At 41.3% G+C, this 23,909-nt stretch overlaps 1 protein-coding gene across 1 annotated transcript in view; it reads right to left on the minus strand.

The window, feature by feature from the left end:
- The window catches only part of CTH (cystathionine gamma-lyase), a 31,392-nt gene that overhangs the window by 3,686 nt on the left and 3,797 nt on the right, over nt 1-23,909 (minus strand). The window contains exons 2-10 of the mRNA XM_014065505.2: nt 23,681-23,762; nt 23,186-23,281; nt 18,739-18,848; nt 11,370-11,501; nt 8,757-8,814; nt 7,368-7,445; nt 5,460-5,612; nt 4,832-4,953; nt 1,930-1,982 (exon numbers count right to left, since the gene is read on the minus strand). Coding sequence (XP_013920980.2) covers nt 1,930-1,982; nt 4,832-4,953; nt 5,460-5,612; nt 7,368-7,445; nt 8,757-8,814; nt 11,370-11,501; nt 18,739-18,848; nt 23,186-23,281; nt 23,681-23,762 — 884 coding nt within the window. The remainder of the gene's footprint in view (nt 1-1,929; nt 1,983-4,831; nt 4,954-5,459; nt 5,613-7,367; nt 7,446-8,756; nt 8,815-11,369; nt 11,502-18,738; nt 18,849-23,185; nt 23,282-23,680; nt 23,763-23,909) is intronic.

Below are 23,909 nucleotides of genomic sequence, written 5' to 3' on the forward strand. Positions count from 1 at the left end.
TAGCTTGACACATTTGGAAGACACCAAGATAGTGAAGTCTGACGAGAACAAGATACTCTGAAGTAGATATTTATCAGGAGAGAACATTGATTACGGGTATTAATAGACTTAAAAAATAAGCTTATATTTCCCTGAAAATCAATATAAAATATTTAACATAAATGTCCCCCCCCCCACCTGAAAGTTAGGGTAAAAGAAATAGCAATGAATATGAAAAAAAGCTCTTCTAAAAAATAACAGTCAACATTTTGGACTAAATGTTATTAGGAAGGGCTTGTCCCTTTTTAATAGTGTTGACTGTTGAATGCAAGTTGGTGTTTTATTATTTATCTTGTTTACTCACTGTCTGTCTTTTATTATTGCGCCCCCTTCCCGTGATTGTAAGCCGCCCTGAGTCCCCTCAGGGAGAAGGGCGGCCTATAAATCTTAATAAATGTCTAAATGTCTAAAATGTCTAATATAAACTTCTACTAGGATTTTAAAAATGTATTTCATAAATAACGAAAATTATTATGTTAATCTTACTAGTAAAACTAGAACTTTACTGTTCTGTGTTTAAGTATAAGCACATGCCAAAGGTGATTCGTATTTTTCTATTTGCATTTTTTATATGCTTTTGAATTGCTAGATTGGCAGAAGCTGGGACAAGTAATGGGAGCTCACTCTGTTACACAGTACTAGGGATTCGAACCACTGAACTGCCAACCTTTCTGATCAGCAAGCTCAGCATCTTAGCCACTGAGCCACCACGTCTCTAACTAAAACATAGCAATAAAATGTGCATTTTGGAAAAAGGGATATGGGCGAATTTACATCTAGGTAGTTCTCAACTTATGATGGTAATTAGGACTGAAATTTCCACTGCTAAAGGATACAATCCCTGCAGCCCTAGTTCCCATTTTTAATCCCACCGTCATTAGGTGAAGCAACTTCCTAGCAACTTCCCAGCAGAGTCAGTGAGAAGCCAGTAGGAAGTTGCAACTCCCAGAACATCAGGGAGGTGAGTGGCTACTGCCATGTGCGGAAGTTTGACTAAAATTGTTCAAGAAGAGATTCTACAAAGATTGCTGTGGCTGGCATTGTATTACCAGAGGATCCTAAGCAAAGTTTCAGGCAGGAATTCTTGTACCATCATTATTTTCAACCCACTGTATTATTTGAATAAGCCTATAAAGCAGGGATGGGCAATTAATTTTCCCAAGGGGCCATATGAAAATATGGAACTGTTGTAATCGGTTGAACCAACAGGCTGAACTTAATTCTGCTTAATATTCAGTTTACTGCTTTATAAAAATAGTAGTAAATTATATGGTTTTGATTAGCTGCTACTGGTAAGAATACGTGTTAGGTCTTATTTACATTTGATTTCTAATTACTGGTTGACCTCACAGGGGCCAGAGATGGCCAAAGGGCTGGAGACAGCACAGGGATCATAAAATTCCCAGGTCTGGTGTAAAATATATAGAAACATAGGGCCTATTTACCTCCATTAATATTCAGGGGGGCAAAGTTAAACAGATTTTGGTTTCCTCTTCTGTCTGATCATCCCTGTAATCTAATTTTTGCAAGCCTTTGCTGTATGTATTTCTCTGATCTTCAGATCAGTGGTTTTCAGAATTAGCAATGTTGGGTGTGGAATTGCAGGAGTTGAGTTCCGTATATCTTAAAGTCACTGGAGTTTAGAAACACCGATTTAGATATTTGAAGAATGGTAGTGTTTTATCACAGAAAGGATGACACTTACTGAAGAGGAATATCCATAAAAGTGAACAAGAAAGAATATCAAGTTTCCAAGTAAACGTTGCAAAGGCGATATAAGCAAACTCATATTGTTTAGTTGGAGCACACACAGTAAATATTAAAGTATCAAATACTTTGATAAATATCAGTGTAATACTTTTATTAAGGGATGCCAAAAAATTTACTTACGGGTGCTCTGCTAGACTTTCATATCCTCCCAGACTTTCAGCGAGGGTAAAAAGCTAGAACAAGAAATATAAAAATTATACTATATTAATTTAAAATTTTAAGACATGCAGTTTACTCTTAGGCAAACTTAATTGTGTGCTAGCCTAGTAAAAGCAAATGGACAGAACGGACAAAACAAGAGGCACAAATTTGCTTTCATTCCAGGCCATCTTCTCTTGAAAACACAAATTTCATATCAGTAACAGATACTAAATTGCCTTTTAACTTCAGAGGATAAATTCTGGGAATCCGAAACCAAATAAAATGAAACCTATGAAATTTAAGAGAACATACTTTTACCCCAGTCAACGATAAAATGCTTTTATTTTGAAGAAGTCCATCAAATGCAAAGGATGTTCTTTTATTGCATGCAGATTGGAATAGCTCATCTGCTTTGTTTGCAAAGGCTGTTTGCAAATATTGTCTGTTCTGCTACGACAATATTGGCCTTGCAGGAAAAAGTGTAGAAACAATGATAGCATAAAACCACTCTCTGATATTCTGGCCATTTCTTCCCATTATTATTATTATTATTATTATTATTATTATTATTATTATTATTATTATTATTATTATTATTATTATTATTATTATTATTTTAGGGTCAGAAGTGTCTCACATATTACGATCCCAGCTAGTACTGTTATTTTGAAGAGTATAGGGTGATCTTAGGTATTTTCAGGGATCTTCTGCTGTGAAATTCTTTTTCACTGTAAACTTGTCAAAGCCTGCATAGGAGAACAATAAGATGCTGATACTTAACAGAGTTTCAGTGGCCAGCAAGGCTGGAGTGACCTTCAGACAGAAGGTTGAGTTGTTTGTATAATGTATTACCTCAACAAAAAGGGGCCTGCTCTCTATTTTGTAAGTTAGATTACTATCTCGAATTGAGAAACTATTATTCAATAGTTAGTTGACTTTTATTCGTATACTGGCAATGAAAACACTTTGATACGGGACTAAGAATTGAGCAGAAGTAGTACTTGCTCTTTTAAGACTGGTATTTTGGCTCCGGGAGGGCTGGACAACTGTGGCAACTTTACGACTTGTGCAATTCAATTCCCAGAATTCCTGACCAACCATGGTTGACTCAGGAATTCTATGAGTTGAAGTCCACAGGTCATAAAGGGTCTATAGTTGCCTACTCCTGAGTTAAACTAATGGTACAGTGAAAGGTGGGTAAGGTTCAATCTTTGAAGGAAGAGGTTTAAAGGTCAAAACGGTTCCATCAAGCCTTGTAATGATTGAACATTGGACTTTCCATTTAGCAAAACATTAGCTGCACAGAAAATCAGTTACTGTATTTTTCAGAGTATAAACACACATTTCCCCCCCTAAAAGAGGGTGAAAATTTCGGTGCGTCTTATACACTCAATGTAGCCCTGCCTACCCACCGGCCCCCACCCTTTGGCCTCTGCCTCCCAGCAATTTACCTCCTTGCAGCAAACAGGGAAAATGATCGTGGGTGCGCCTCGGTTCACCCACGTAACACCTATCCTCCGCGAGCTGCACTGGCTGCCTATTGGTCTCCGGATACGCTTCAAGGCGCTAGTCGTCACTTATAAAGCCCTTCATGGTATTGGAACTGGGTACTTGAGAGACCGCCTGCTGCCAATTACCTCCACTAGACCGATTAGATCCCACAGATTAGGCCTCCTCCGAATTCCATCCGCCGGCCAGTGTCAACTGGCGACCACCCGGAGGAGAGCCTTCTCTGTGGCTGCTCCGACCCTCTGGAATGAACTCCCCGTGGAGATTCGAACCCTCACCACCCTCCAGGCCTTCCGCAAAGCCCTTAAAACCTGGCTGTTCCGACAGGCCTGGGGCTAAAGAATTGTTGCCCCCGTCTCGAATTGATATGACTGTTGTGTTTTAATCATGCATTGTTTTTATGTCGTTTTAAATTCTTGTTTGTATCCCCCTTCCCTGGTCGAGCTGTGAGCTGCCCTGAGTCCCCTTCGGGGGAAAAGGGCAGCATATAAATAAAATCAATACAATACAGTACAATACAAAAATGGGTCTTGTGGAGGCTGCAATGGGCTATGGCAATCCTTGCAGCCTGAAACAGCTGATGATCAGGAAACCTCTGCTGAAATTGAAAGTGAAACTTGCTGTTTGCTGCAGGAGGCAAATTGCTGGGAGGCAGAGGCAGATATTTTTTTTAAACCAAGATAACCAGCTAGTAGATAGCCAACAAGAGATTTGACTGCACAGCTATATTTAAAAGTCAATGCTTGTCCAGTGATATATTTTGACAAATCAATGAATTGACTTCTGAAGTCAAATGTATAATTTATTTATTCGAATTCTGCCTTTATTATTATTTTTACAAAAAACCCAAGGCAGTAAACATACTAGGTCCAATACACCTTCATCAACCTATTCTCCACATAACAACAACTTTGCCAGGTGGGTTGGGCTGAGAGAGAGTGACTGGCCCAAAGTCACCTAGCTGACTTTCATGGTTAAGGTGGGACTTGAATTCACAGTTTTCTACTTTTCGGCTTGGTGCCTTCAGATTTCAAAAGCAGCATGACACTGTTACATCAGCCAAAACTGTTTTGCTTTCCTGGCATCATTTATAATTGTGCAGGAAGATGGCAGAGAGGCTTCTGGAGTGCAATTAAATGGCTCACACTGCCTGACTCCCATTCATTTGGATACATTCATTCCATTCCCTTTCATTAGTGCCATTTCCTATAACTACATAGGCTATTTACATTTTGGGAGCTCCTACAAATGCTCAAAATCCACAATGGCTTCAGCAGGGAAGAAAGAACGACAGTACAGTACACAACTCCTGACAAAGTCACAAGACAATGACATGGCTCTTTTAAAAGCAGTCTACGAGGATAAGTTTTACCTTTAGGTTTTTAAGGAATTGAGAAGCATTTTCAAGGTTTCCTTTGATGTAAAAGGAAATCATTCCTGGGCAGCCCGTGCACTGACGTTGTATCAGATCATATTGTGGGTGTGACGGTAATCCTGCAATGAATCATACATTATACAAACAACCCAGCTGTATTATTACTTTAACTCAAACAAACACATTCAATAGCTGACATATGCAGATGTTTCCAGATGAGGCTTTTCTTGTTTAATTGCCTGACTATATGGGAGCATCTAGAAGATGATGACATCCTTATTCTGCAATCTCTCCATCTTTCTCCAATACTCCTTCCTCCTTTTCCCCTTCAGAGGAAATCTATTGAAAAAGGGGCATTGCTTCATAATGACTTTTGTTTAGTAACTCTAGGAGCCCTTTGGGAATGTGTACAATTTAAAAATTGAATCAATGACTTATGAGATCAAGGTGATATGCAGCAGGAGGAGATATGACTGTGAAGTGGATATGGGAGAAACCAAGTTAAGGAAGCTTACAATGATTGTAAAAGATTGGAGTTTTAGTTGGGTAGCTGATCAGGTCCTGCCCGGTAGGGAATACAAAAATCCTTCTAGGAAGACTTCCAAGTTATCTGAGGGCAACATACCAGGGAAGATGACTTTTTCAACCCTTGGATCTGACTCAAGGTATTGCGCCACAGCCAACGCGTTGCGAAAATGCTGTTGCATGCGGATTGGCAGAGTCTTTAAACCTCGGCTGCAAAGGTAGCAATCAAAAGGAGATGGAATTGCTCCAATGGCTATGAAAAAAAAAAACAGATATTATTCTTTCCAGCATATTACATTTTTTAAATCATTTTTTGTTTGAAAAGTATGCCAGTGGTCAGAACTGAGGTATACACCCTGGGTTAAAATAACAACATAAAATGGTGGACAATAAAGTGATAAATGAGTTTGATTCACTCATGATTTCATTGATGTCAGCACTGGGCTAGATATACATATATCATTTTTTTAATATTCAAGTTTGAATCAGGATATCACAGAGCGTCTCACACTTTGCAACACACTAATCACCCACTGTTAGCTGGTGCAGGCAAAGTGACTAGCAAAATCCAGGTTGTGGTTTGTTATTGCTTGCACTTCACTTGCACAAAGGTTAAAAAATTATTGTGTTCTCCATGACCCACAGTTGGCCCTAATCCATATTCTGAGAACTCCTTGTAGTAAACATTTTATGGAACTGACCAAAAGCTATTTTGATCATTTTTCAGTATATATTTATACATTCAGAACAAACCATATTGTGGTCTTCCAAATAGTTAATCTGCTATTCTACTCAACAATTACCCAAAGCATGAATTCAAAATTTGGAACATGAATTTTGAATCAGAGCCCTTATTAAAATACATTAAGAGCTATGATTCAAAATGCATGTTAGCATTTTGTTGTTAGCAACTCTAAGGATTGAGCCAAAACTGTATCAGACTTATGGTTTTACTAGTATTTATTCTATGCTTCACATGCATCCTGGTTGGTCAAAAAATACAGGGTAGAAGACATAGACTATAATTAGGCGGTTGTAGCTGACATGTTAAAGTATTAGTTCTTTAATGCGTTATAATTATATTGTTATTTCCATAGGGATTGGCTGTCACAAGCGATTGAATATCCAGACTTGCTTTGGATACCCCTAATGTGGGAAAGAGGAGCTATTTTTCATTTATTTGTATCCCACCGTTATTATTTTTACAAATACCTCAAGGTGGCAAACATATCCAACACACCTTCCTCCTATTTTCTCCATAACAACAATCCTATGAGATGAGTTGTATTGACAAAAAGTGACTGACATAAGGTCACCCGGCTGGCTTTTATGGCTAAGGCAGGACTAGAACTCACAGTCTCCTGGTTTCTAGTCTGGTGTCTTAACAAGTAGACCAAACTAGCTTTCAGGCCACAATATGTCTAGCCGCATAGAATAGCCCCACAGTGAGATAGGCTGCAAATAATTTGAACAAATAAATAATAATGTCTGCTCAAAACAGATGCAATATGTGGACTTATGTTCTACTGAAGGATGAATCTAACAATAGACTCATGGGAGATAGAAAATAATTTTGACTTAAGAAAATACGGAGAGGAAGATTAAGTCGCAGACAATTGCATTACTAGCCCAGTTTTTTTTTTAAGGGAACGTTCTGTAACTGCTTTGAAATACAACACAAAATTGATAGGAAATCTCAGGTATATGTCTGCAGAGTCACATCTATTTTGATTGCAGGAACTTTTTTTTTACTCACTGCAGTACTTATTTTTTTAGTTTAACTTTAATTTAGTTTTTCTTTACAATTGTTTTACTTTTCCAATAAGTAGCATGAAAGTGTTCAAAACTATAGGTCCTAAAATATAAAAAATATAATCTACCAAATAATACATGTCTTTTCTGTACTGAGTTGATTAAACAGGTAATGAATAAATTTTGAATAAATGTCAAGCATAGCTACTTTACAAGATCTGCAAGCCACACTTTTGAGTCTGCTCTTCATACTCACAATATTGTAAGAATCTGAGTTTGTCGTGAAGTTCATCGTTACTTAGTGAAACCAATCCCATTACAACATCACTGTGTCCTAAAAATATAAGCAGGCAAGTGATCACTCCTATGTATTTAAACAACATGGCTGAACATGTTCAAATATCATATAAGTAGGTTGACAATGAGGCAGTGAATATGCTTGCTCGTGACAACTGGTTTCTTCCACAAGTAGACAAATGAGCATCTGTGGTTATCTTAAATTGGAATAACAACCAAACACTTAGACTGTGGTTTTATTTGTCTGGAAAACAACAGAGAGCAAAGTCATCATTTGATTTTAGGTTGCTTATGACCTTGTTCTTGGGTTTCTAACAAGAGGGAAAAGGAGCAGTCTAACAAGCCCACTTCACATTGGCTTAGGTTATGACACCACAGAGGAAAGAACCGGGGTGGGGGGTTGTGTTATTTCTTGTAATGTTTACTTAACAATAAGTACTTAACACTCACCACCCTCCAGACCTTCCGCACAGCCCTCAAGATCTGGCTATCCCGTCAGGCCTGGGGTTAAAGATTATAATCCGTCCCCTCCCGAATGATGAATGTTGCTTTCACTTTTAATTACGTACTGTTTTTATATGTCATTGTGTGTACTCCCTTCCCTATACGTTGTAAGCCACCCTGAGTCCCCTCAGGGAAAAGGGCGGCCTATAAATAAATTTATCTAAAATCTAAATCTAATCTAAATAAGCCTGGGTAAATGTGGCGTGAATACTGGTCCATCCATTTACAGGTGCTTTTGCCTTTACCATTCAGTTACTCCAATGAAATTTCCAGCCATGATACTAGATTTCTGCTTGTGGTATCATCTTTTTAAAGTTGATTAGCTGAGAAGTAAAACTTACACTGGGTTGCAACGGTTTTGGGAATGGAATGGCAGGATTTTCTAAGGTAAAGTAAGGGTTTTTTGAAAAAAAGTTGGATACAGGAGGCACAGATGATGTTCAAAGACAGCCCAGGTTACCAGAATAGCAGAAAAAAGATTCTCTGTCAGTCCTGGATCAACACTATGGCTTCCAAACACTTCTCTAACTTACAGGGCAAATATTAAAAATGCAAATAGACTATACATATCCATGCCAATATGATACATACTCAGATATAACTACACCTTGAATTATTTTAGATATATTTAAACATATATTAAAGAAAATTAATGTAAACCACAAGCACTGACTACAAACAGTATGTTAGGAAACGCATTATGTTTTTATGAATTACATTATAAAGTATATAATATCATTTTCATCTTCAAAATGAATATAATAAAAATCGAATATGTATTAAAATATTTGAACATATATAAAAGCATTATTAATCAACATAACATGCAAGTCTAGCTACTTACCATTCATGTATTTGGTTGCTGAATACATGCAAATGTCTGCTCCTAAAGACAAAGGACGCTACAACAGAACAAAATAAGAGATTTATTTCATTCTCTGTTGAGAAAATCAATAGCAATTGTCAATGAATACTGAGGCATACTGCAAACAATTTCAAGCAATTCCTGCTATGCAGAGATTAGGCTATTGAGAAAAAGGCCAGTTATCATTTCATTGATGTGAATTTGAAAAGGTCTAAAGGGAAATTAAATTTGAGTATCACCCATGAAAGAATAAACAATAAGAAAAAGGAAGTGAAAACAGTTCGCGTACAGTTTGTCTCTTTTCCTATTTGGTGTATCAACCCAACTCATCTCAGAGGGTTGTTGTTCTGGGGAAATTAGGAGAAGGAAGGAGTACTAGCTATGTTCACTACCTTGAATTTGGGATTTTAAAAGATTGTATTTTAAAAATCTAAATACTGTATTTAAGAAAAGAAAATATTTTCCTCTGCTATCTCTTTGAAGACTTGGATGTTTCCTCAGGCATGAGATCTAGAGGTTAGATAGGCCTGTCACTATGAGTTTCCCTTTCTGGAGTGGAGTTTGGTTGGTCCTTAGCTGCCATTTATTTTTCCGATTTATTCACGGTCTTCTGTTTTCATCATTATTTTTATTAATGTTCAGTATAAAACAATTCAAGTGCAGTCCAAAAATATAATAGCATTATAACAGTTTAATATACAGTGGACTTATATTAACAAGTCTGGATATGTCAAAGCTTTATGGCTAAGGCACAAAATTTAACAATTACAAAGGTGATTTCAGGACATCTGTTATTTAAGAAAATTTCTAGATAGCATCGATTCAGGGAGGCCAAGCAATCTTCCCATTAAAAGGTGGATTAGTAGAGAACACAGTTCCGCCCAGAACGTGTTCTAGGAGTTCAACACCAAAGGCAGAAGGGTGTTGCCTAAATGCTACATGAATTCCTTTATATTTGCCATTCATAGCTGTAAAAGGGGAGGGCACTAAGCCATGGTTTGGAAAACACCCTCCGGTAATGGATAAAGGATAGCTTAAATACATTTCACGCAGGCGTGATTCCCTTAAATCGCTGAGGTGATGATCTAACCTTGGGGCTCCTGCTAAGTTATACTGACATTCAATATCTTCTAATCTTTGCTTAATAAGCTTCGTAGCTTTATTGTATTCCATATTTAGACAGAAGTCAGGGAACCTGCCAAGGTAGGTTCAGTTTCTTGCGTATTGTTATATATTATCTAGATTTAAAGATATCACATGGGGAAGCGAGGAAGAAGAGGAAGATGGAGGGAGGGAGGGAGAGAGAGTGATGATAGACAGACAGATTCATTCTGAAAAGTAGCAAGACATGATTAATTGCCAACCTCTTGTTTCAATGCTAATCAGATTGGACTCTGGCCTAAGTGCAATGGAAGCTCTTCTACCCACAAAATATGGTTTCTGGAAAGCATGGCTGCATTTGATCCCATGATTGGAATGTTATGTCAGAGTATTGATGTTCTATTTTGCTGGTTTAATCCTATGCACACCGCCTAGAGCTGCAATGGTGAGGTGGGAGTCTATATTAACTGATGTAACAAATAAATATATTTCATCCTCTTCTGCACTCTGCAACACTTTGTCTTAGTGGAACTATTTCTCTCTAATACGTTAGCTACTCTATTAGGAATGTTTAGCTGTAGAATGGTTAGATTATAGACTCACTGCATTGTCACAATGCTGTGATTCTATGGAATTAAAATTGTCCTACTTGACACTTCATTTTCTAAAGGCTGACTCTATGTAGTCCTGTTATTACCCGTCATGACAACACTTCCTGATTTCCAGTAAAACATTAAATTAGAACATCTGTACTTTCAACTTTCAATCCTATATTTATTGGTCTTGCCATTGTATCTTAATTCAGAAATAAAAACCAACACTGCATGTCTAGTGAAATTGACTCAGTAAAGTGTATTTAGAGTTACAGCTTCATTCTGAAAAAGAGAATCAAGTATTAATGGGACTCCTGATGTTTCTGTTGAAAGAGACTCCAATATCTGCCCCCCCCCCAACACTTTTCATATGAGCTCTTTGTGATACGTTCTACCATGTGAGGTGAAACATGTGACCATAATTAGTAGCAAAATGCCATGCCTTCCCCAAAAGTATTAGTTGAGGCCTACAGCCCAATCCTTTTGAGGCCAATCAAGAGTCATTTTCACATCCAAATATGTTTAAAATGACTCTCGGGGCTAGAAGAACATTATCCTCACTTATTATGGGTTTACATTCCTTAAGTTGTTTGCAGCTGCAGCTGGTGATAGCATTCTAATTGTGTAATTATTATGATGGTTTTATTGTATATTATGTAGGCTGTTTAGAACAGTTAAGATTTAGAAGCCTATCAATCAATACATTTTAAGTACCCAATTTCAGATCCTACTTCTGCCATTTTGCAATGTTTACCAGGGTGTTGTATTATTGTTATTTTCCCCTTTGTAAAAAATTGAATCATAGAGTCATAAAAGTAAAATAATGCAAAGCATTCATTAGATGAGATGTACTACACTAATAAAAGCAGCTGGAACAAACTAATCAAAATTGACTTACCTGGAAATATGCAGACATAAAAGTATTGTCTACTACTAAAATAACTCCTTTGTGTTTATGAACAATGTTTGCACATCCTTGAATGTCAATAACTTTCAGCATTGGATTTGTTGGAGTTTCAATCCATACAAGCTGTTAGTTTGGGAAGAGAAGAATATTAAATGTACATTATTGAAAAATATCCACTTTAAAGAACAGTGTTGGTTTTCATTAATATTTTGTAAGACATTAAACACTACAAGATAATGCTGAGAACATTCTTTGTTTCATACCTAAAACCCCTTATTTTGTTACTACTTCTCTAAGCTGTATAGGAAAGTCAATGAAATTTATTATTTAATATTGGTCAGCCCAAGTGATTCCATGGAAATATATTTAGAAACTTTTAAATATTCCAACTCTGTCTATAATTTTCCTGAAACAGACTTGACTTGTGTAAAGCAATTTACACAATTTGGGAGGAAATGGATCAGTTCGTTTCGAATCAAAGAAGCCTGCAATCTTTGTTTGCCAACTGATCAGATAAGGACTTTCTGTCTTTCTCTTCATTCCTCTCTCTTAATTCCTTCTGATCAGATAAGGACTTTCTGTTTTTCTCTTCATTCCTCTCTCTTAATTCCTTCTTTTTTTATAGGTGCACTGTAAGCATAAGTAAGTGCAGGCATGCAGAATATGTTCTGCCCTATCAAACCATACCACAATTAAGTCAAAACTACCTAACCAAAAAGTGTATCTTGTTCTATGCAATCTGCAAAGTCAGTTTGTATTTCCCACTGAAATAAATGTTTAGCAAAATGCTGTAAGTTCAAAGCTGTGAGCCAAAGACAGAGGAGGATCACTGGGCAAAGAGTTCTAAAAAAATAAATAGTCTTCTAGCACGACAGATTCTCCAACTTGTACTTTACCTACCAATATTGGCAAAGATGTTAATTGTTAAACTGCATTACTTCTTATGAGATACACAACAATCACATCTGGAACGACCGTTGACTTACCTGAACGGTCCTTCTATGTGCGCTGCGAGGGGAATCCAAGCATGGGTTAACTTTGTCCATTAGCCTAGAGATTGAGTTATGTAATTGTTGACCACACCTCCCCTGACTGGTATGGTTCAGTTTTGTACGAAAGTTCAGCTGCTCCAGGAGAAGCAAGGAATCAGCAGACGAAAAAGGTAAGTAGGTGAGTATACAGTGAGTGTGTGAGAGAGGAGACAGTGTCAGAGCCTGGACCAGCCAAAACCGCGGGCGGGTTTGGATTCCCCTCGCAGCGCACATAGAAGGACCGTTCAAGTAAGTCAACAGTCGTTCTCCTGTGCGCTGCTTGGGGAATCCAAGCATGAGACATGCCAAAGCAATAAGTCTCAAGGGCGGGACGCAGGCTGGTCATGGGCCGTGAATGATGCTACAACCCTCTCCAGGCATCGCCCAAAGGCAGCCTCAGCCGAGGCATACATGTCCACTTTGTAATGACAGATGAAGGGCGAGGGCGATGACCAAGTTGCCGCCCGACAGATGTCCTCCACCGAGGCCTGTGTTGTCCATGCTGCCGTGGTGGCCGCACTCCTGGTGGAGTGGGGAGTGATGCTCCTGGGTGCCATGCAAGATTGGGATTCATAAGTGAGGGCAAAGCACGCTTTCAACCAGCAACCAATGGTGTTAGATGACACCTTCGGACCCATGGATGCCAGCTGGAAGGACGTGAAGAGTGCCTCTGATCTCCGGAATGATGACATGCACTTCACATAGCGATGGAGCACCCTTCGAACGTCAAGATGGTGCCACTTCCATTCTCGGGGATGTGATGGATTGGGACAAAAGTCAGGCAGGATGAGTTCCTGTGCCCTGTGAAACACGGAGTTGACTTTTGGCAAGAAGGCGGGGTCCAATCGCAATATGACTCTGTCTTGATGGAAAATACAGAGATCTTCTCGTACAGAGAGTGCTGCTACTTCAGAGACCTTTCTCGTGGATGTGATTGCCACTAAAAAGATGGTCTTGAGGGTCAACAATCTAAGGCTGATGGTATGGATGGGCTCGAATGGCTCGGTCGTGAGAGCTCTAAGGACCAGGGGTAAGTCCCACGTAGGGTAACGGTGGATTACCGGCGGTTTGAGGTTAGATGCGCCTTTCAGAAAGGCCCGTACCCGTGGGTGGTGAGCAAGGGAATGGCTCGGGGCACCTTCTACCACCATCGACAAGAGTGCAATTTGCCTACGTAGGGTGCTGGGAGTTAGCCCTTTGTCCAAACCTGATTGCAGGAAGTCTAGAATTCATGGCACAGAAGATTTAAGAGGGTCCACGGAAACTGATCGGCACCACCTGCAGTATGTCTGCCAGGTGGCTTCATAAATGCACTTTGTGGATGGGCGGCGAGCAGCCTGGATCATGGCGATGACCTTGTCAGAGAAGTGTTGACGCTTCAGGATCGTCCGCTCACGTGCCACATGGCTAATTGTAACAGTTGAGGGTTCGAGTGAATAAGAACCCCCTGCACAAGATGAATCCTGGTATCTGGTATTCTCCATGGTCGGGAAACTGAGAGATGGACCAGGTCGGCATACCAGGAGCATCTGGGCCACATTGGTGTGACCAGTAGCACCTCCGCTTGCTCCAGTAGGATCTCTGGATGACCACCGGCATGAGCGGAAGAGGTGGGAAGGCATAGAGAAGACCGTCTGGTCAGGGGCTCCGAAGGGCATTGGTGCCTTCCGCTCCCGGGGTATAGTACCTGGTGAAGAACCTCGACAGGTGTGGCTGGGCAAAGAGGTCCACTTGGAAGTGGCCAAAGAGTTGAGTCAGATCCTGGAATAGGGTTGGGTGGAGCTGCCACTCTGTCTGGTCTACTGTGGTTCTGCTCAGCCAATCCGCCTGTACATTGGCCGTCCCTGAAATGTGTTCCGCCTGAAGCGATAGCAGGTGAGCCGCCGCCCAGTGGTGAAGGCGTTCCACTTCCAGCATCAGGGCACAGGACCTGGTGTCATCCTGGCGGTTTACATGCACCTTGGAAGCCACATTGTCCCTGAGAACCAACATGTGGTTGGTCAACACCAGGTCCTGAAACTCGTGAAGGGCCAGGTGAATCACCCAAAGTTCTAACCAATTGATGCTGTTCCGCAACTCTTGCGCACTCCAGTGACCCTGCGCCACCCAATCTAAGGCATGGGCTTCCCATCTGAATAAGCTTGCATCCATCATGACCACCACGCGGTCTGGCTCTTTGAACACCCCTTGAGAATCTTCGAAGAGGTCCACCAGCATAACAAGCATTGTACCTTGGGTGGAAGGCGAACCTTGGTTTGTGAGTGGCTGGTGTGAGCCCTCTGGAATGGGAGTAGAAATCATTGGAAGGGTGTGCATGGAACCTGGACCATGGAACAATGTCTATGCAAGAAATCATCTTCGCCAACAGTTGAGATAGGACAGCAAGGGGAAGAACGCTCTGCGATTGCACTTGACTCACCAGAGTCTGGAGACTTCGGCGCCTGCCCTGAGAAAGAGACACCAGAAACCGCTCTGAGTCGATTACAGTCCCAAGATGGAGGAGGGACATGGTCGGGAGCAAGTGGCTCTTCAGGAAATTCAAGACAAACCTATGAATATGCAATGCCTTGATCGTTGTTTGCAGATCCTGTCTCACCATTTCTGGGGTGGACAATAGAATCAAGATATCATCTAGGTAGCAGTTGACCCTTACCGGAACTGACTGGAGGGATTCCGCTATCACCACCAACAACTTGGTGAAAGTCCACGGGGCCAATGAAAGGCCGAATGGAAGGGCACGGTATTAGAAATGGTGCCTGGCGAACTGGAACCGCAACAACCGCCGATGAGACGGGTGTATTGGTACATGGAGGTATGCCTCCTTGATGTCTACAGAGGTCAGTAGATCGCCCTGTCTGATGCATGCAAGAATGCTCTTGAGCGACTGCAATTTGAACCTCTGGTATTTCAAGTAGAGATTGAGCCGTTTCAAATCTAGAATGGCCCGCCATCCGCCCGAGCTTTTGGGAACCAGGAAGAGAATAGAATAAAATCCTCGTCCTTCCTGTCCCTGAGGCACCCTTTCTATAGTGCATATGGAAATCAGATGTTCGATTTCTGCCTCCATCAGGTGCTTCTTTACCTGACATCTTGGCACAGGGCACCAGATGAAGTGTCTTGGGGGAATGGCAAAGAACTCCAGAATGAGGCCCAGCCTCACCATCCGAAGAGCCCACGTGTCAGAGGTGGTTTCCGCCCATTGAGAGGCGAACAAGGTGAGTTGCCCTCCAATAGGCCCCACCCTCTGTGAGTCATCTGTACCTGCAGAAGGATTGGTTGCTGCTCCCACAAAATGGCCACTGGGCCTGCTGTTGTTGACCCTGCTGGCAACCTCTGTCTCTTGACCCGGAGCAATCCAGGCCTCTGTCCTGAGTCTGTTGGAATGGCCTGGTGTAGGGGACAACATAGGGGGCCTTGGTGTACCCAGAGTCCCCAGCCCGAAAGGGCTGCCTTCTGTGATATGGTTGGTGCCTCCTGTCACTGCGCTTGTTCCTATTTTTGATCAAAATAGGATCTAATGCTGCTCCAAACAGAGGGCCTCCTTTGAAAGGGGTAGAGGTCAAATACCACTTGTAACGCAGATCAGCTTGCCAGTGGCGAAGCCAGAGGAGCCTACAGGATGCCACTTTAGAAACCACCGCACGACAGGCAAACTTGGCCGCATTAAGCGTGGCATCCGAAGAGAACTCCAGGGCAGCCACCAACTTGTTTAAGTCCTGATGGAGGCCCAGGTCCTCTGGAGGGAGCCTAGCCTGCAGCTGCTGTAACCAAACCAGTGAAGTTCTGTTAAGAAAAGATGCTGCTGTGGCTGCTCGTAACGCCCAGGCCGCTGCCTGATGCGTCTTGTGGAGGACCAGTTCGGCCTTCCTGTCCTCGGTCTTAAGACCCTCCGAAATCTCAGAGGGAATCAAAGCCGGGGAGGCCAGTGCTGCTAGTGGGGGGTCCACAGTCAGGAACTGAAGGTAGTTTTCCAGTTCTGGTGTGGAAGCGTAAAGCTTCCTGTTCCCATTACTGGGGGGGGGGGGTACGCCAGTTGGTTGGGCCCACTGTTTCTGAATAACATCCAGAAATAGCTTGGGAGTGGGGATGACATCTTGTTCCTGCACTTGCTCAGCAAAATAACAGTCAGTGGAATCGAGTCCCATAGCCGTGCTAGCTTGAGTGGTAGCACTACCCATGTTGATAGTTGCCTTGGCCCTATATAAAAGGGACTTGAATAAGGGAGGCCTAAACAAACTGGAAAAAGCTGGCATGTCTTGTGCTGGGCCATCATCATCTGATAATTCTAGGGCCACATGGTCTTCCTCCTCACCTAGAATGGAGCCTTCACTGTACGCTGAAGGCAGAGGCGAAGAAGGATCAGCTTGTGAAATGGACAGATCCCCGGCCACATTAATAGAAAGGGGGTGCTGAATCCTGCGCTTCAATTCCTCATCCACCCTTTGGGATATGGTTGCAGAAATCAAATCATGTAGCTCTGGGGGCAGATCATACTCGGGCCCATCCCTGAGTCTCAGGCCTGCTGCAGTGGGCGTGAATGTGGCCATGGGCCCTGAGTGTGGGGCTGTCTGGCACGTGGCCAGTTCCCTAGGAGGTAGAACAGGAGTAGACTGGGGCCCAGAGATCTCTTCGTCCACATCCCTCCCCAATGTTGTGGGCAGATTGGGAGACCAGCCCTGAATTCCCACTGAGGGAACTGAAGGAATAGGTGATTGGTGCTCGGCCACCAATATAGGAGGTGATCTGGTGGCAGGCCCGGAAGCTAAGGCCGGAGCCTTGGCCTTCTCCTTGCATTTTACCATGCTATCAGCGTAATCACTGAGAGGGCAGACCAGAGTGATTCAAACGGCTCAAGCATGTTGAAAACCAGGGCAAACCTCAGATTTGTGAGCAGATGGCGCTAAATGCTGGCGGCGAACCGACCTCTGTCACATGCTGACTCACTCTGACTAGCAGGGCAAAGGCAAGCTCCACTCATGTCGCCTCTTGTTTCAGCGCGAAAATCCAACTGCTGGATTGGTCGGCGCTAGGGCTCAATTCAGTGTGAAATTCAAATCTGCCCACAAAATGGCCGCTGTCTTACTCACCCAAGTAGGGGAGGATGGAGACGGAATGCTCAGCCCCAACAGTGCGATTTAAGCTCTCCGGTGCTCGACAAGTTCTCAAGCGCCGCAACAATGCATTTCCTGGGAAGGGCTCAAGTCCGCGCCTGCCGATAGCGGAATCCCATCGCCGCTCAGCGCACAAAGACAGAGCTCCGGAACAGGACAGCGGGTGCTGGGCCCCACGCTGAGAGCAGCGAACCGACTCTGACTGCGGCTCCAGATCAAGGCAGAGATCGGCACACCGACTCTCGCCTGACTCCAAATATGGACACTTCGGCACGTACGAGCCAACGGCGTCCTTCCTGCAACCACTAAAGTCACTAGGAAGTGCGATCCTCTTCCAGTCCACACAAGCATTACAAACCTCATTTAAGTAAAAAGACAGCAAGGAATCAAGAAAATGAGTTGATTTTTCCATTAACCTAGAGGAGAAAAAATTTTTGTGTCTCTTTAAGGCTGGTCTGAGTTAAAAAACTGAACCATCCCGGTCAGGGGAGGCGTGGTCAACAATTATGTAACTCAGTCTCTAGGCTAATGGACAAAGTTAACCCACACTCCAAGCAGTGCATAGGAGAATAAGCTAAGAGTCTTCTAGCTTGACAAATAAATGTTCTCAAGCTTGTACTGTACCCACCAATATTGGCAAAGATGTCAATTGTTAAATTTACTTTGCAAAAGGTGATCACATGATCCCAGGGCACTACAACTATCATAGCATCCAATCTTTGATCACGTGACCATGGAGATGCTGCAATGGTCGTAAGTGTGAAAAATGGTCATAGATCATGCTTTTCAGTGCTGTTTTAACTTCATTAGTCACTAAATGAACTGCTGTAAGTTGAAGGCTACCTGTATATCATCTTAATCTCTCTCAACATTTTTGCTCTGATCAAACATAAGCCCTATTCATGCATGATACAAAATCTTTGGAGCTGCTCTGAGAATTGGAAGAATAACATCTGTTCCACATCCATGAGCTATAGCCATTCCTGGTACACATATATCTGTAGGAAATTGTCCTTCCTGAACATTCTGTCCCTAAATAAATTCACCCTCTCCAAGTTGATGGCTGGAGGCAGGCTGAATCACATATGCATGAGATCAGAGTTATGTTATATAGATGTCTTTCGTGTTTAGCAAAAAAGGCAACACAACCCAATGTTGTATATATTGCAGGAAATTCTAGTCTGCCATACAGTCATGCTGGGAATGTTATTTTATTACCTTGGTCTCTGGTGTAATTGCAGCCTCAAGGCATTCCAGTTTGGTGCAGTCAACAAAAACAGCCTTTAGACCCATATTTGTTGCAATTCTTCGAAAATATCTATTTGTACCTAAGAGGGAAAGAAAAGACTTGTTTTCATTAATGTCATTAGGCGAATGTGCCACTAAACTCTCTATATATTTCACTCTTTTGGAAAGGATGTCGTCTTCAGTACTATCAGCAATTCATATAGTACTCATGTTAAACAGTGTTGATGATTTTATCTGCAATGGCTGCCCATTTGAATAATAACAACAACAACAACAACAACTTATTAACATATTTCTACTCTGCCTTCTTTTAAAAAAGTTTCAAGAGCTATCCTGTTGCTCGGTGCAGGAACTCTGCAGATTGCAACACAGAAGAAACGTTGTGCCAGAGAGAAAAATACTGAGTTAGTAGAATATCACCTGTAAAAGATCATGGATTCAACTTCTGGCATCTCCATTTAACAAGAATTCAGGAAAAGATGCTAGGAAAGCTTTCCTGAGATCCTGGAAGGTTGGTGAAGCCAATGCCAGACTATATTTTGAACCTTCCCTTAGAAGGGTTATGTGTTTCTTCTGTAACCACCATGTTTCTTAGCATCCGAAATATTGGCAATATTATTCAATATGCAGAACAGAGATAGGCAATTTCCATAGGATGAAAGAATGAACCAAGCTTTGTCTTCCATATATAGAGGGCTGCACTCTAAAAATGCCCTTTTTCAAAAGGCAAGCTCAACTATTTTAAGAGAAGAAGCAAACATCATGAGCACCTGGAAGATTTAAGACACCCAAAACACAAAAGGGAATTGAAATGTTTGGCCATAGTCCTAACAGAAAACTTTTGGGGTCCTAAAGTTAAGATCATAATCTCCATATTTCTCTCTCTCTCCCTCCCTCCCCCTCCATGTGTGTGTGTGTCTGTGCGTGTGTGTTTGTCAGTGGTGGGATTCAGCCAGTTCGTACCTATTCGGGAGAACCAATTCTTAACTTTCTAAGCAGTTCGGAGAACTGGTTGCTGGAAGAAATCTTATTCTGTTTTTTCCCACTTTACAGGGCTAACCCTGTAAGGAAGGCAGGAAGGAAACATTCTGGTGTTGTTTCTAGCCTAATCTTTATTACCCTGCTTACAGAAACTGCCTCTTCGGTTAACCCCTTGTTACATTGTAACAGCTAAGGTGAAGCACCCATCGACCTGAGTGACGTTGAGTTGGCCACGCCCACCCAGTCACATGACCGTTGATCCCCGCCTACCCAGCTGGTCATCAGGGCAGAGAACCGGTTGTTAAATTATTTGAATCCAACCACTGGTGCGTGTGTAGAAAAAACTACCATATTTTGGACTATAAGACGCACCTTTTTGTCACCCAGAAGGGGGTGAAAATGTCTGTGCATCTTATAGACCGAATATTGCCAAAGTCCCGCCATCCACCATCCATTTTTTGGCCTCTGCACACCCCATTTCCAGGCCTTTTTCAGCCTGTTTTTGAGGCTTTTTGGCCCATTTTTGAGGCTTGGGGGGGGGGCATTTTTGAGACTTTTTTGGATTGCTTTTGAGGGTTTCTTGGGCCATATTTTGGAAAAAATGGCCTTTAAAAAGCCTCAAAAACAGCTCAAAAAAAGCCTTGAAAATGGCCTCAAAAAGGGGCCTGAAAAAGCCTGAAAAAAGAACTAAAAATGCGGCGCCCAGAGGCAAAAAAACCTTTTTTTTGTTCTTTTCCTCTTTTAAATTTAGATCCGTCTTATAGTTAGGTGCATCTTATAATCTGAAAAATACAGTACTTGGACTACTGAAACTTTTGTAAACAACTTTACAGTTGCTGGGAACCTTTCATCAATTTGACTGTGTTCCAATACAGAGTATCAAATGCTCCAGTCTGCACGCCATGATATCAGCAAGCATACCCAGAAAAAATATTTTCAAAGCTAGAAGCCTATTTATGCTTTCTGGGAAAAAGATCCCAATGCACTCTAGAAAGTGTACAGTATATGAGTTGACCCATATATTTTTAACCTCCCAATAAGGTTAACTGAAAAAACTAGCACTTATGTATACTGAAAATAAACCATTAAAGAAACTTTGGTCATTTTTAATAGTATATTAAGAAGGAGACGAACTCTTCCTGGTGGATTCTCCCTTTTAAAAAAAATCCCAATCCCCTTCATTACACACAATGTGTGTTGAAAATGCCTTATTACATTGAGTTCCAGAAAGGGAGAAAAAAACCACAATTCTGATGTGGATTTATAGTTTGCTGTTTCATTGTATATATTTTTCAGTACTTTAAAAAACAGATTATTAGTATCTTTATCTGATTTTTTTTAAAAAAGGAAGCAAAGTTTAAATGGGGGCATTGATCCAACATATTACTTGCTTTTGAGGAAACATGTTTTCCTTCTCCTATTGCTATGTGAGACGCTCTGTCGTTGGGCATACGTTACATGGCTAATCCTTTGAAGTAAGTGGATACCCTATTTTGTTTATAACTAAACTCATCTTGGCTGCTGTTCTAGAAATTCTACGCATAAGTAGCAGAAAGGTCAGCAGTTCAGAGATCCCCATTAAAAAGAAGTGACCTGCATCTTCAGCCAATGCAAAAGTAGGTCTGTAATTCCTGCCTATGAAGTACAAGATATTTTTCTTTCAAGAGCAAATATAAAGCTTCAGAATAAAACTGTATTTCTGCCATTTTATGTCCGAATTCCCTCCTTGTCTAGTTTAATGCATTGCCCGCACTATGTTAAAAATTGTGTAGAAATTGTTCTGATTTCCAGAGGGGAAAAATTGCAGACAAATTGAGTTTGATCATTTATAAAATGTAGGGCAAGTAAGGGTGTTGATTGCTAGGAATGCTCCAGTCTTTAAACTTATAATGGGACATAGAAGAGCAACCTTTTGGAACAGCACTGAGCAGCCAAAGTGCTCTGCATTTGTAACACTCAGAACCCCAATGACTCTCTCATCTGCCAGGCTGCTGGGCCTGACCACTCTCTCCCAAACTCTGGGAATACATCACTGCTCCATATCTCTTCCCTTCTTTTTGTCATTTGACACTAAACCAGAGATGAAATGCTCTGAAGTCTGCTACCAGTTTGCTTCAGCACATGCACGTCAAACACGCATTTTGCGCGCAGGTGCTACCACACAGCGCTGAAAAAGGAGAACAGCAAGGAGCGGGGGGCGCTGTGCCACACAATTTAGATTCGCTAGGAAGCAGGATAAATCACACAGCACAGCTGTTTGTCACACAGCTGATCGATGGAACTACCAGTTCACCCAAACTGGTAGCATTTTTTTACTACTGGTTCGGGAGAACCGGAAGAATATGTAGGGCCATAATTCCAATCTTAAAAGTAGATTTCTCACACCTAGGTTAGTTGAAAGAAAGGTTGCAGATCAGCATTATTAGATTCAATAGCATGTAAATATATTGACATAAATGCTTTCAGTAATTCCCCCACCCCCAAATGTACACATAACAAAAGCAATTTTTTCAAATGCTTTCAAGCAGCAATGCCAAACATGCTTATTGTTACATATACTCTGGATTCATGGGCTTTTCCCTTCCTTTATTCAGAAACAGAGTTTTTTTTTCCTGGTAATTCAACCAAACCAGCAAAGAATGGTTTCTACCTGTCATCCAAACCAGCTCCCCTCTTAGTTGGGAGACAAGCACAAACCATAGTTTTCCAGTCTAGAGAAAGATTAGATAAGAAAGTAAATTAAATACATGACTTCTTAGTGTAAATTCCCAGTATAATTTAAGTTAGGTTAGGTTCTACTATAGCTTATAAGGCATATAAGCAACATAAAAAGGATAAATAGTGCCATTCATGAATTTGGTGAAACTAAGGGGCAAACTGCAAGACCATCTGTTGATATCTACAATTGACTGAGCAAATCCCTCTGTCTAAAACAGCTTTCCCCAACCTTTCCAGGTTGACAGCCTGGCAAGGTGGGGGAGAAAAAGGGATGGTGGTTTTGTGTGAGCATTAGGGTTGCACACAGCTTCATTTGTGTGAGTGGCGGATGCATGCCGCTCACATGAGTGGGGCTGCACATGCCTGCTGCTTGCGTGAGTGGGGCTGCATGCACCAGGGCCTGCCACTCACACGCATGAAACTGCGCATTCATGTGTGCTCAGTCACCACTGGTGCAACCCAATTCTGAATGGGCCACGGGCCAGTGGCCTAAAGGTTGGGGACCTCTGGTCTAAAATATATTGCATGTGAAATGATAAAAACATCTCCACTGCTGATATTGGAAGTAGTGTGGCTGTTTATCATGAAGCTGTTCTTCATAATGCAGTCACCATTATATCAGATGTGCATTTAAATGTGATTAAATCACTTTGGTGCACCAACCGAAGAGTTATCATCCAAAAATGCTTAAAACACATGCTGCTGCTATACTTCTTACCGCCATAGACATCGTCTGTACAAATAACAGTATCTCCTGCCTTCAGTAAGTGAGCAATGTTCAAAGTTGCTGCTAATCCAGAAGCATATGCTAAACCTGAAGTAAAAAGAGAAACAAATGAAATTTGATTAATTAATAAAAAGGTTTTTTTCAATATATTTAAACATTACAGCAAATACGTACTATCACCTGTGTCTCTGAATACCTGTTTGTTGGATAAGAATGTAGAAGCTTTCTCCCATAAATTGACTCAAGACATTTAAGTACAACCAAACGTTGTAGCCATTATATTAAGTCCGGAGACATGGATTAATACAGATATCAATATCTCAGAACAAGATATGGTTTAACAAAACAGATAAAATGATGCTCCTGCATATTGTCAGAACCGATTATAACTAAGTTTCAAATTTAAATAGGTTAATTTCCTAGGAAGCTAGTCTTCATTCCAGAATATAATCATTAATATTCGTTTTAGAAATATTGATAACTCACAGTATTTGCCACCATCTAGTGCTGCCACAGACTTTTCCAAGCAGTCACGGGTAGGATTTCCACAGCGGCTATATTCAAAGCCCTAAGAAAAAGAGGACACAGAATGTCAAACTTCTCTACCAAACATTGGTGCAATTTGTGTGAAATTTATAAAAGTTTACTGAACTTTCCATCCAACGATATACTTAAGAGACCAATCATGTATGTGAATTAAGTTTTGAGAAATAAA

Source organism: Thamnophis sirtalis, unplaced genomic scaffold (genome assembly GCF_051295495.1).
Source record: "Thamnophis sirtalis isolate CommonGarterSnake01/CBP01778 unplaced genomic scaffold, rThaSir2_p1.2 scaffold_7, whole genome shotgun sequence".
Taxonomy (NCBI): domain Eukaryota; kingdom Metazoa; phylum Chordata; class Lepidosauria; order Squamata; family Natricidae; genus Thamnophis; species Thamnophis sirtalis.